Raw genomic sequence first — 12660 nt, 5'->3', positions numbered from 1 at the left:
GAGGAGCAACTCCACACCATTTCATGTATTTTTTAAACCCAACTCCTAGCACTGAAGATATTATTAAAAAAATAAAAAAAATAAAAATAAAAAAGACAGTAAGAGAAGAAGAAAAATACCTAATCTAATGTGTAGCAGTTACATATTTACCAAATAATGGACTCAAAAGAAATAGATGTTTGAAGAGTGCTTTATATATTAAAAATTGCTTTATGTTTAAAAAAATGATCAATGTTTTTGATTGTTTTGAAAGGAAGAAAGACAATGGAATAACATACCCTTTGAGTATGTTTTTAAAAATTATATGAACATTGTGCTCCCTGACTGCTTGGATCAGGAAACTTGTGCATTACGTTTTGTTTTGTTAAAGGTTAGCTTTTTAATGGTTTTGTCGAATTAAAAAGGGTCCTGCAAAATTGCAAATCAACAAAAGCTGGTTTTTTTAAAGAGGATCATGAACTATGCACAGATTGGGTTCCAGACTTGTGTTTTCTCAAGTTTTCGTAGTGTATTTAGCTGAATACTCTTTTCTCAGAGCGATTGCATCTCATCCTCATTACACGCACTCTACATATGTATTGTGTATATATATCTCTTTTAACACACATACAAATACACACACACACATATTTATATATAAAATACATATGTGCCTATGTGCGGATTGAAATAGTCAATACAATTTTCCATGCTAAAGTTTAATAATGAATTGTAGAAAAAGAACTCAACAATCATTTGAAATTGGAGATGGACATTTTTAAAATAATTCCTGTCGAATTTTTATTTTTTATTTTATTTTAATGTTTTGCCTTTCATTTTGAATTCAAGATGTCTGTAACTCTGAGATGAAAAGTTTTTAAAAGTTTGTGGCTTTTAATGTTATTTCTCCTCATAGAATGTGATTGTTAAAACATGCACCAGAAGTTGCTTTCAAGAGTACGAAGATTCTTTGAAACTTAATAAATTGCAATTTTTCTTGGCTGTTAAGAAGGCATGTGTATTTTTCTTGTGTACGGAGATGACTGTTAACAGATAATCGCCTAGCATTTCTAAGGCTTGCCCCATTCATTACCTGTTAATTGTTCAGCCAGCAAATATCCGAAGTGATTAAAATGTCTCCTTCAATGTGTGTATGCTATAATTTACAGATTGATGACTCATTGCTTGTGATTGCTTAGTGTTGTTATTTATGTTTATTAGTTGCCTTTTCAATTTCACGATATAAGATAGGATTGGATTTTTATATGAAAAAGTTGTAAAGTAATTGTATTTTTTTAAATCCCGTTTCTCTTCCCCTTTTTTCCTTTTTCTTTTCTTTTTTGTCTCTGACATATTATGGGGAAAAAAATCACTGCTCATAATTCAAAGTATATTCTTTACAAACATATTGTCATAGTTCTGGCTAGTGTTCCTTTTGCTTTAGACTTCTTTGACAACAAATTTTATGTTTCTATATCTAGAACTGTAAAGTTTCCAAACAAAATATTATTCATGGTTTAGGTATACCAATGCTACCGAGATTTTTTTCTTTTTTATATTTGTTTGCATATTTCATCAACATAAACTTTTATGTCTTTTATACAGCTTCCAGAAAGAAAAGGCGTTGTAAAACACTAAGCATTTTTTCTTGGCCACAGTAAGAAATTCAACATGAAAGTCAGGTTTGCTGCGTGATACACTCCAAAGCCATGTTTACTTTTTAAGCTAATTCAGACTACTTAAATGTGTTTTCTTGATCTAGCTTAAATAATGAAATACCCATTTTTTAAAATTGTTATGTGTGCAGTACTCTATTCCACCACAGGAGGATTAGTATAAATGTTAGAATGCATTTTTTTAAAGAAATCTGTAAATAGTCCTGTTTTACTCAACAAAGTGACCAGGAGGGATCTCAGATGGGTCAACAGTACCATGTAAAATCTCATTTTTAGGATTTCCCTGTAGTAATGATAAGAATTTGGACTTTTGAGAGAGGTCCGTACATTTTTTTAGAAAAAACTTGCTAATATAGGATGCTAAGTATTGATTTTCACAACTGTTGTCATTTTAAATGAGCTTATGGACACCTAACTTGACACATCAGAATTCCAATCTAGCTCAGTTTCTTTAATATTATTTTAGATCATAAACCAAAGCACCAGTTTCTTATTTAAAAGATTGCCTTTGGGTTTCATGATGAATTCCATTGGCTGTTTAAAAAAATAAAAAGAGAGGTAGCTTCAAAATCCTGCTTTGTTTGAAAATATGTACAGAAGCCCTGAGAAAAGACAAAGGTCATCTCTGTCCTGCAGGACTATGGAATGTCCTCATTATTTTGACTTAAGAAATGGGTGTTTGTTTCTTTTAACTGATCACACCTACTAGGACAACCAGTGGCAAAAGGCCTTTTAGGGAACACTGCCAAATATTGTACTTTTCTAGAGCACAGGAAAGCTGGCAGATATTTTCATGTTTAAACTCACCAAATAAAAATATGTTCTAAATATTACATAATTAACCAGTCAGGGTTATATTCCTTACTATTATGACGTAATGTATGTATTTTCAACACTGATTCCTTTCTGTTAATATTGGAAAGAAGTTGCACTTTTCCTATTAGAATGTATGTATGCATTACATCAGTTTGTATACCAACTCCCTAGAATCTAGACAGCTTACAATATTAAACGAAATTATCTTCCACTGATGTCAATTACTAAGGACTCTCCATCGTTTTATTAAAGAATTTTTTAAAAGATTAAAATCTAATACATATTAATATAAAAGAAAAAGAAAATAAATTGAGAAAGCTAAAAGTGCAAGAAGGAGAAAAAAGTAGCTACTGATTTTTTTAAAGTACAATTTAAGTACAGCTTTAAGTACAATTATAAAATTACCCGTTGACTCTGTGGTTACAATTTAACTCTCTTGCTATAACCTATCCTGTCTAATAATCGAACCAACAGTCCCCAACCTTTTTGGCACCAGGGACTGGTTTTGTGGAAGACCAATTTTCCACAGACCAGCAGGAGGAGCACACAACCTAAATCCCATATCTGTGCAGTTTCACTCCCCCACTGCTTCCCTCCAGCTGTGCGGCCCAGTTCCTAACAGGCCTGGACTGGTACCAGCCCACAGCCCAGAGGACCCCTGATCTAAACCATAAATCATAAGTTCATTTTTTCTGTTCTACACAAGAAGTCCTTAAGGGGTATCCAGTCAGCAGTAAAGGTAGAAATGTAGAGTCTTTTTTCTCTGATAAAAAGTCTATTTAGCCATCTCAGCAACTTCCATCATATTCAGCCATTCCTTCATTGTGGATGGTGTTGGGTCTTTCCAACATGGTGCATACAACAATTTTGCTGCAGTTATCATGCACAAAAACAAAGTTCCGTGGACTTTTTTCTGATTGTCCATGAATCCCAAAAGAAAACCTCTGGTCTCAATCTTTAAAATCCTCTAAAGCAGCATATGTGTTCGAACCCAGAACTTCCTTGTTTATTTACACCTCCACCAAACATTATAAAATATCCTTTCTTGTTCGTATTTCAGTCATAAATCTGAAGTGCCTTTATACGTTCTAGATTTGCTCTGGTGATCTATACCAGGATTATTTTCCTCTTCCTCAGTGATAAAATAGAGGAGTTATCCTCACCTTGGGGGGGGGCAGAGAATTCCACAGAGACTGCTACTGCTGAGAAGGTGTTTTTGTGGCTCCCTGCCTCCTTGATCTCTTGGGAGTGGATATCAATATCATCTCATTTTACCTAGACAGGTAGATTCTAACCAAAACAAGACAGTCCTGAAGGTAACAGCTTAGGTGATTACCAGCATTCTTAAATTGTTCCTGGAATATCAGTCCCACGCAATAGGCATTATTCTGTGGACCAGTTAATATCAGTCTGTAGCTAAGTTATTATGTTCTATGCCCCTTGGATCCTTAGGGTCCGTAAGGGCAAGTGCACAGGGAACAGACTGCAGGAATTTGTAAGATAAGGCACAAGTTACTATCTCTTAAATGTAGAACTGCTTTGTTTCATTTTAAGTACATAGGCAATGAAATCGCTCACTGCTTATGTTTCACATACAAAAGCTTCAGCAGGTTTTATTCTGATGATTCAGGAGCATCCTTAATCTCAAAACCACTGGGTTTTTTTGTTGAAGGGAGGAGGATACAAAAGCAGAAGCCAGGTAGCCCCCACAGCTCTGCCTTCTACTTGGATTGCTCCAATATGCTAGTTTCTACTGCTCTTTGGTCTTAAGAGGTAGGAAAAGCCAAGTCTTGATCATGCTCTGTGAGAAAGGAACTGTCAGCAAGTGACTCAAGGCAGATCAGCTGTTCTTGTCAAACAAGCTGCATACTCGCCACCACTACCACCGTATGTATCATAACTAGGAATTTAAGCATGTGTTTAGCTAAGACTTAGTTTACAAAATGGGGCCAGCTTGTGGCTGTAGGGAGCAAAAGTCATATATAGCTAAATTGTCTCGATTGCACTTTTTTTTATGCCAGATAGAAGTAGCAGCAGGGAAATCTCAGATCAGTGGAGGTTCACTGCGGAGTCTAATTCTCTTTTAGCTCTGTTGCTTCTTCTTTTCACAATGCTGATCTGGAAGAAGTTATCAGTCAGCAAGAGAACAGGAACTGCTGTTATGGGAGCAACCCAAGCCTCATTCTCTTTCAGCAGTGTTCAGGACTGGGCTAGAGCAGGGGTGTCAAACTGCTGGCCCGCGGGCCAGATGCATCATGCCAAAACTGCACTCACCTCATTGCCGGCAATGGAAAAAAGTAGCATTATGTTGCGACACGTCAAGTGACATTGCGAGTTTGACATTCCTGGCCTAGAGGTTCAGCAAGTGTCAAGTAAGAATTACAAGGAGGAGGAAAATGCAGTATCGGAACATGTAACTGAATAAACTTCAGGGTTATAGAACTGAGCTTCAAAAATTTGGATGACTACTAGATGACATCAAAGAGATTGGATGTGGCTGCTGTACAAAACTTTTGCTGGAAAAAAATGTTGATCTTAATAGTTCATGTTCATTGCCTTTAACTTGCAGTTCCCAGACGTATTAAGGAAATTAAACTCTGTTTTAATGGGCCCACTCATTAAATATGGATTCAACACTATTAAACCAATTGTGGCCTGTTGTAATCAAGAAAATATCTGTAAATCTAGCTTCCTCTATCACACCCAAACCTATTGTACATTTTTTGAAAGACCTTTAGTAGTTTCATCTGAATTACTTCTTCATACAAAGTAAATATACGGTTGTAGTCTCTCTCAGCTGACTATAACTTAGTCAGTACTCAATTATACTGACTAAAAACTTCCAGGTCATTTTTTAAAATTCTCCATGAATTTGAAGAAGGTTTGAATCTCTAACTTCAATAGGATTGTTGAAATACCTATAATACAACGATATAGAAGCTCCAATTTGGTAAATATTTCATCAAAGGCAGTATATCTTTTACAAAAATGTGAAGATTGTGATTGGATGACTAAGATGTTACCTCCATGTAATTATGATACTTTGGGTGAAACTCAAAATGTCAGAGGTATATCGCTAGTTCTCTTCAATATTCATTTAAAAGCAATGTGACTATGAAAATAAGACTTTTGCAATCAGAAGAATTCATTGCATATCACCTGTTGTTGCAAATTATTTTGAAAAAAATAAAATATCCAATTGTATAGCGCCTGATTTATGAATCTGACATAGTTCAGTCCCAGCATATTAAATAAGTTTATTTAAATACTGTAATGTGCTTATTTAAGATGTAGTTGTACAATATTCATTAAGGAAGATGTCAAGTGTAGTGCCTCAAAACTCATCCATGGGCCTCTACTCTTTAACATTTGTATCAGAGTTGTGGAGGAGACAGTAGAGGGGAGACTTATCAAATCTTCATATTACAGACTCACCAATGAATTAACCTTAGGACAAAAGTATCCACAGAGAATAAAAAAAAATGAGATGGAATGGTTACCAAAAATATTGATGGAGTCAAAATCCTGCTCCTTTTCTACTGACGTTCCCCCTATTTAATTGTAGCACAGTGTTGACTGGATAATCCTGTTTCAACCTTGGCAACTTTAAAATGTGTGGACTTCAACTCCTATAATTCCACAGCGAGCATGTTTTAGTTAAAAGATGCCATAAGCCCCTAATGGAGAAATAGCTTGCAGCTGGACATAAAACACTCTTAGCTGCAACCAGACTTCTTAGCCTTCCACAGTTGGTCCTTTTAAAGAGACAAATCCTAAATTTTAAATGAGCCGAGGTGGCGCAGCAGTTAGAGTGCAGTACTGCAGGCCACTTTAGCTGACTGTGTTCAGCAGGTCAGCGGTTCAAATCACACCGGCTCAAGGTTGACTCAGCCTTCCATCCTTCCGGGGTAGGTAAAATGAGGACCCAGATTGTTGGGGGCAATGTAAATATATATATATATATAGATTGCTTACTGGTGTACACCGCTTAGAGAGTGCTTGCACTTAAAGCGGTATATAAGTCTCATAAATAAATAAAAAAATAAATATCAGCACAACTAAAGATTTATGCTCAAGCCTAGAATGTCCATGCCTAAATCTAAAATGCAAATTATCCCATGCAGACTAGCAAAGACATAATTTTAAATGTCTGAGTATTGATTGGGAGAGATGTATATTAGTTTGACACTGTCCACAGACCTGTGCTAGTTGGAGGTATGATATGCATGAATGCATGCAAGACGGTTTACAAACAGTTGTATTATTGGTTGTATGTTAACTAATACTTTCAGAGAAAGCCACTAGAGGGAGTAATTGATTCGAGTTCAAAATTGAGCAGACAATTTTGTATGTAGTTGTCATTTTCTGATCTACTTAAGCCTCTGTTTCCACAATCAATTGCTTTTCCTGTGTTAATTTACCAGGGAGAAGCAATAGAGATTACTTACAGCCAGTGGTGGGATTCAAATATGTGAACAACCGGTTCTCTGTGTGGGTGCCGCTTCCGGAAGTCCATTCTGGGCCTAGGCAACAAAAAATTAGCTACCGGCTCTGCCGAAGTGGTGCGAAATGGCTGAATCCCACCACTGCTTATAGCCCTACTGAAAATCATTGCAATCATTAATGTATTAACTGCACTTGCAGCACCTGAGGAATTAGATGCAAATAAAACTAAGATTATTTGGCTAATAGGTAACATTTCTAGTTGCCCCAGATTCCCTGTGCATCCCTATATAAAGCTACATTACCAGGGGAAAAGTGTATTGCGTGCTCATGATTTCTAGTGGCTAAGATAGGCTGATATATTTTCTGCTGCACTTTCCTGTTTCCCCATCGCTGAGCCAGAAGCAAAATGGATGATGTATCCACTAGGTTGCTGTGATACCTGAGATTGAGACTAGAAATTGTAATCATATTGTTATCGAGGTCCACTAATCTGTGAAGCCCAGTGGGAAGGAGCCAGATATATATTTGCAAGGATTTCCATCATGTGACAAGAAAAATATGAGTACCTTAAATATGCACATGCATCTAGCACGTTTGATTCTAAAAAGGTGCTTTGGAGTTAAGTTCCTTAAAGCAGCTGCATCTTTAGGCTCAATACAGGAAAAAACCCATGACTATGTTAAATAATTATTCTGCTGCTGCATACCTCAAAGCAGCTTTGGAGAATGAAAGTTGAATCACAGCATAGCCTCCTCATGGCCACCTTCATATATAGCTTCTCATCCTGTTACATGAGGCTGCACAAAAATCCATACAAATTCAAAATCCATATTCACCTTTTAATTTTTTGGCAAAGGGGGGGGTATGTGGATTTAAATTCCCTGAACTCATATTGGAAATACTGACTGTATGTTGATTTCCTTATAGACTCTCCTGCTTTCTGAACAAGAACCTGAGAAGCTTTATTGTAAACTTTGAAACAGTGTGCAAACTCTTAGTATATCTGATCGTGGCAAGAACCTGGCCCCGCAGTCCCAAAGCACCACTTCCTTATGCTTTTTAAATTGAATTAAACTTTTGACTTAACCTTTGTTGAGGAAGGCAACCAAAGCATGGGAGATCATTCCCCCATTGGTCAGGCAGATAGACCCCTGATTGGCTTGTTGGGCACACTGATGGTTACAAGAGTGGAATCCGCATGGAGATTGACAGAGTGGGGTAAAATGATTCTAAGAGTTTAAAGCAGTGGTTCTCAACCTTTTTAATGCCGTGACCCCCAACCGGTCATACGTCGAGGACTACTCAACTGGTCGTAAGTCGAGGACTACTCAACTGGTGCAGCACCATTTGCAGAATGGGACTTTTGGTGGGCTCAGCAGGGCAGAGACAGCCTGGACAATTCCTATTGGATTTTGAAAGCCAATAGAATTAGACTCTATTCAAGAGAGTCTATTCTATTGGCTTTCAAAAGCCAATAGAATAAAAGGGAGTAGCACAGCTAAGGAAAAGGGGAAAAAATGGCGGACTGCGTTGTTTGGTGACCCCTGTGAAATGGTCATTCGACCCCAAATAGGGTCCCGACCCACAGGTTGAGAACCACTGGTTTAAAGGGATGAGACCAGACTCTATGAATGCATTCCTTGCCACTAGTTCCATGTGCTAGGTGTTGGTGTCCATAAGTAAAGATGCTTTTTTGCACATTATGGGGAGGCTGTCAGTTCCAGTAATGTAGGAGAATGAACAGTACCTCTTTCAAAATCATGACAGAAGAAGTACACCTCTTGAAATGGCCAAGTCACGTTCACATTATGGTGGATTATATATTGTAGATCAATTTTGTAGGTGAAGCAAAATAAAGCAGCTCATTTAGAATGGCATCTGAGTAGATATCAAAACTATTAAGAAGCTATCTGCAGGGCTAATGCTGTTCATTTATATTGAGGACAAATAATCCATGATTCCAAAGATGCTGAACTATAGATGCAAGCATCTCTCATCATTGGTTATGCTCAGATAGTTGGTAGTTGTGGTGTTGAGCATCTAGGGGCCACAAACCCCCCCCCCATGGACTATATTTTAAAATATGGAATGATAAAGGTGGCATTACATAGTATCTTCAAAATGCTGAGTATTCTGACAAAAAAAAGAGATGGATTCAGTTCCAGACTGGTGGATTAAGATGGAAAAAAATAAGACCCTATAACGGTTAAAAGGGCAGAGAAAATAATCCTGTTAATGAACATTATTATTCATAATATAGACATACCCATCACACCTTTTCCTTTCAGAATAAACTATGCTATGCAAGGGCGAAAAAAGAGTAGAAGGGCCTCTTTGGTGCCATCCAAATATTGTACATAAAATTAATTCTTTGCTAATGATAATGGTTTTAATTGGAATCTTTTTATTTTTGTCCTTTAAGATAAGGAGGGAAGGAGGGAGGGAGGGAAGAAGCTTAGTTCCCACTATTTTTGATATGAGAGAAATTGGTGTAAATTAAATGTGCACTACTTTTGCTAGTTCTTCTGTACTCATCGTTCCTAAGGCATGGCCAACCTCAGACATTCTAAAGGAAAGATTGTCGCCAGAGTTCATTCTAATACAGGGATGTCTCGTGCATGATCTTGCCCTTCGCACCACTTCTCTAGATCTCCCTCTTCTGGGAGGACCCTGTGTCACTTCTGCATGACATAGTCATAACTCAGTCTCCCCACAACCATGCCAGTAGCAAGAGTGTCCTGAGGAATGTACTCCTTGATTCCCATATACGATCTTCAACAATTCCCCACAACCAATCAAGATACAGATATTAATCTGTGAACTGAACATATATGGCGTAAATCTTCAGCCACCCATTATCATTTTAATGCAATTATTATTTCACTAGCAGCCAGCCCTGAAGGAAATATCTTGTTTTGTTCCTCAAGGCCAAAAATGCACAGGAACACTGAACAGGAGGACCGGTGAGGCACCCAACTACCTTCCCACTATATTGGGTATTGACCAAAGAGCCCAGAAGAGAGAAATTGTGCTTATGTTTTGGACTGGCTATGTGAGAGAATGACCGACTCATCTGCTAGAATCCCAGCTAGTAAAAAGAATTGGGAATTGAAATACCAGAGGGAGCAGTAGCCAGAAGTAGGAACGTTGTTTTGACTCATAAATGCTTAAATAAATACAAATGTGATAGTTCAATGGGTAATCCACTACTCTGGTTTAATGTATGAAGATTACTAAAACATCTTATGTTCACCATCTACAATCCACTCTTTCCTTCAAATTGTAATTTTGTTTACTATCAGTTTACCGTATTTATGGCTTTGTTTTGCAGTATGAAAAATCATTTCTTCATAAAATACATACTGTTGCTTTTCTGCTGTGACAAAACACAGAACAAATGTACCTCCTGGTAGTTCCTCTTTTGATAGAACTCAGAAGACAAATTACTTCCTATTAATCTATGTAGCTTAAGTGAACTGAAATCGTAAGCACATCAGTCACAGCAGTGCCTTCCTGATGCCACTGGAACTTTTATCCTAGCAAATAAATGTAATGTGACATAACAAACAACATTTCTTTCATAGCTTCCTAATCAGTAAGAGGGATTATTATCACTTTCATTCTGCAGAAATCCAGCTGAGAGAACAAGATATTCCCAGAGTTTATGCCCACAAGGGTATAACTAAGAAGGAACTGAAACTGATGTCTCTTAAGAGGCATCCTCTCAATCTTGCATCTGTCTCAAAAATCCCAAGAGCATAGCAACCTATACAAGCTCAGCAGGTGCATGACCTAGAAATGCATGAGAACAAAATCAGAAAGTAGAAATCAGTGCAATAGAAACTGGTGGCGTGTTGCTGTTCTAGTTGCACCCCTTACAGCAAGAATGCAAATACAAAGTGCTTCTGGCAGAGTTACTGGCAGGGTTTCACTTTTCTTTTATTGGATACAAGCTTTGAAAAGTTATTTAGAAAAAAATCAAAACCATGTTCAGACCCACTGGGAGATGCATCTCTTTCCAGAGTATAGATGCAGAGATGTCACCAAAATGATTTAGCTCAGTGTAAACATAATCAGTGCAAGGACATATTCATGCAATTAGAAATAAAAAACACTCTAGTATAGGAAGCAACACACATACATTTGCTGTTCAATAAACATGAAATTGTCTACCTTCCCCCTCTTGAAGCAAAATCTACTCAGCCATCTGAAAATACAAACCATCTGTAGATGTCCCCAGAATGAAATGTTCCTTAAGAGATTCCTCAAATGCTCACCTTTGCAGTTCGTGCTCTATACCTTGCTGACCCTCCATTATTGTTTCAGACATTAGCCAACTGACCCATATTCCCTCCTTTAGCTTAGCCAAGGTAGAGCTCTGTGTCATACAGGAGGTGTCTCTTCCACTTTACACATTACAGCCTTAATTTGGTGAGAAGATCACCTTGGATTTAGAGATATGACACTGTTTACAGACAACATCCCATACCGATAGTGACTAGGTTTTGCAAAACAAAACAAAACAAAAGAAAAGAAAACCATCTTGATGCTGACATTCTCACAGAGTTCAACAGATGGTACAACTATTTGCTTTGTTCATGGGGGGCCTCAAGGGGGCTTCACTGGAGAAAGTCTCGCGTCTTCTCCGCACAACAGGGCTCAGCAGGATGGGCAGGTTGACTTGCTGAAGCAGCTCCCTGAAAACTTCCATCACATTCTCATTCTCCTTAGCAGATGCCTCCAGGAAACGGTTGTTCCAATCAAGCTCCACCACGGAGAGAACATCTTCAGGCAACACTTGCCTAACCCCACCAGTTTCCGCTTTATTGCCCACCACTACAATCGGTGGCAACTTATCTTCTTTCAGCTCAAGGATCTCCCTGTGTAACGTCTTCACACACTCAAAGGACTCCGCATCATCCACAGCATACACCAAAGCAAAAGCATCACTGTTCTGGATGGAGAGCTTGCGCATCGCTGGGAACGAATAACTACCACTAGTGTCCAGGATCTCCACCTTGATGGTAATTCCACTAACCTCATACTCCTTGCTGTGCAGCTCCTCTACTGTCCGACGATGCTTTGGCTCAAATGTGTTCTGCAGGAATCGCCGGATGAGGGATGTCTTGCCAACCCCGGCTGCCCCCAGAAACACCAGGCGTACTTGGCTCTTCTTCCCAGCCAGAGACATGCTTCCCTGGATCTTGCAGATGGATGGGGGCAAAACTCTCAAGTCCCAAACACCAACAAAAGAAAGCTTGCTGGTTTTTAGGCAATCTGGCTTCAGGGAACAGCCTTGTTTTCCACTGTTGCCTGGCAAGTCACTTCCACTCTTGTCACCAACTTTGTCTAGTTACTGGGAGAACTGCAATTGTGTCCACAGTATCCCTGCTTATTTCCCCTTTATTTACACTCCTTGCTGTCACAGACACACAGAGAGTCTCAAAGCTCCCCCAATCTGTGCTGGAGAGAATTTTAAGGGACGGGCACAATGTAGGAGAGAGAAGAAAAGTCTAAACCAATCCGCTGAATGCTGTCTCTGAAATCAAATCTCAGCCTGTGGGGGGGGGGAGGAGAGAGAGAGAGAGAGAGAGAGAGAGAGAGAGAGAGAGAGAGAGAGAGAGAGAGAGAGAGAGAGAGAGAGAGAGAGAGAGAGAGAGAGTTATTGAGAGAGACTGACTTATTGCAAAGGCTTGCCTGGCTGGCTTTCAGCTGCCGTGGATGTGAAAGACTTACATTTTTC

General features: G+C 38.5%; 1 protein-coding gene across 1 annotated transcript; it reads right to left on the bottom strand.

Annotated features, from left to right (window-relative positions):
• Nucleotides 1-10835: 10835 nt before the first annotated feature.
• On the bottom strand, nt 10836-12413 carry LOC120301180 (GTP-binding protein Rhes-like). Its single transcript, XM_039328048.1, has one exon. It carries the CDS (start codon nt 12106-12108, stop codon nt 11485-11487), a length of 624 nt encoding a protein of 207 aa, XP_039183982.1. The 5' UTR covers nt 12109-12413; the 3' UTR covers nt 10836-11484.
• Between the last annotated feature and the right edge of the window lie 247 nt (nt 12414-12660).

The sequence above is a fragment of the Crotalus tigris genome, unplaced genomic scaffold (genome assembly GCF_016545835.1).
Source record: "Crotalus tigris isolate CLP2741 ecotype Arizona unplaced genomic scaffold, ASM1654583v1 scf7180000024370.6872682, whole genome shotgun sequence".
In the NCBI taxonomy this organism is placed as follows: domain Eukaryota; kingdom Metazoa; phylum Chordata; class Lepidosauria; order Squamata; family Viperidae; genus Crotalus; species Crotalus tigris.
This window is presented reverse-complemented; position numbering and strand designations above follow the sequence as displayed.

Coding starts and splice junctions, on each gene's coding strand:
- LOC120301180 (XM_039328048.1), bottom strand. CDS start 12,108: ATGTCTCTGGCTGGGAAGAAGAGCCAAGTACGCCTGGTGTTTCTGGGG.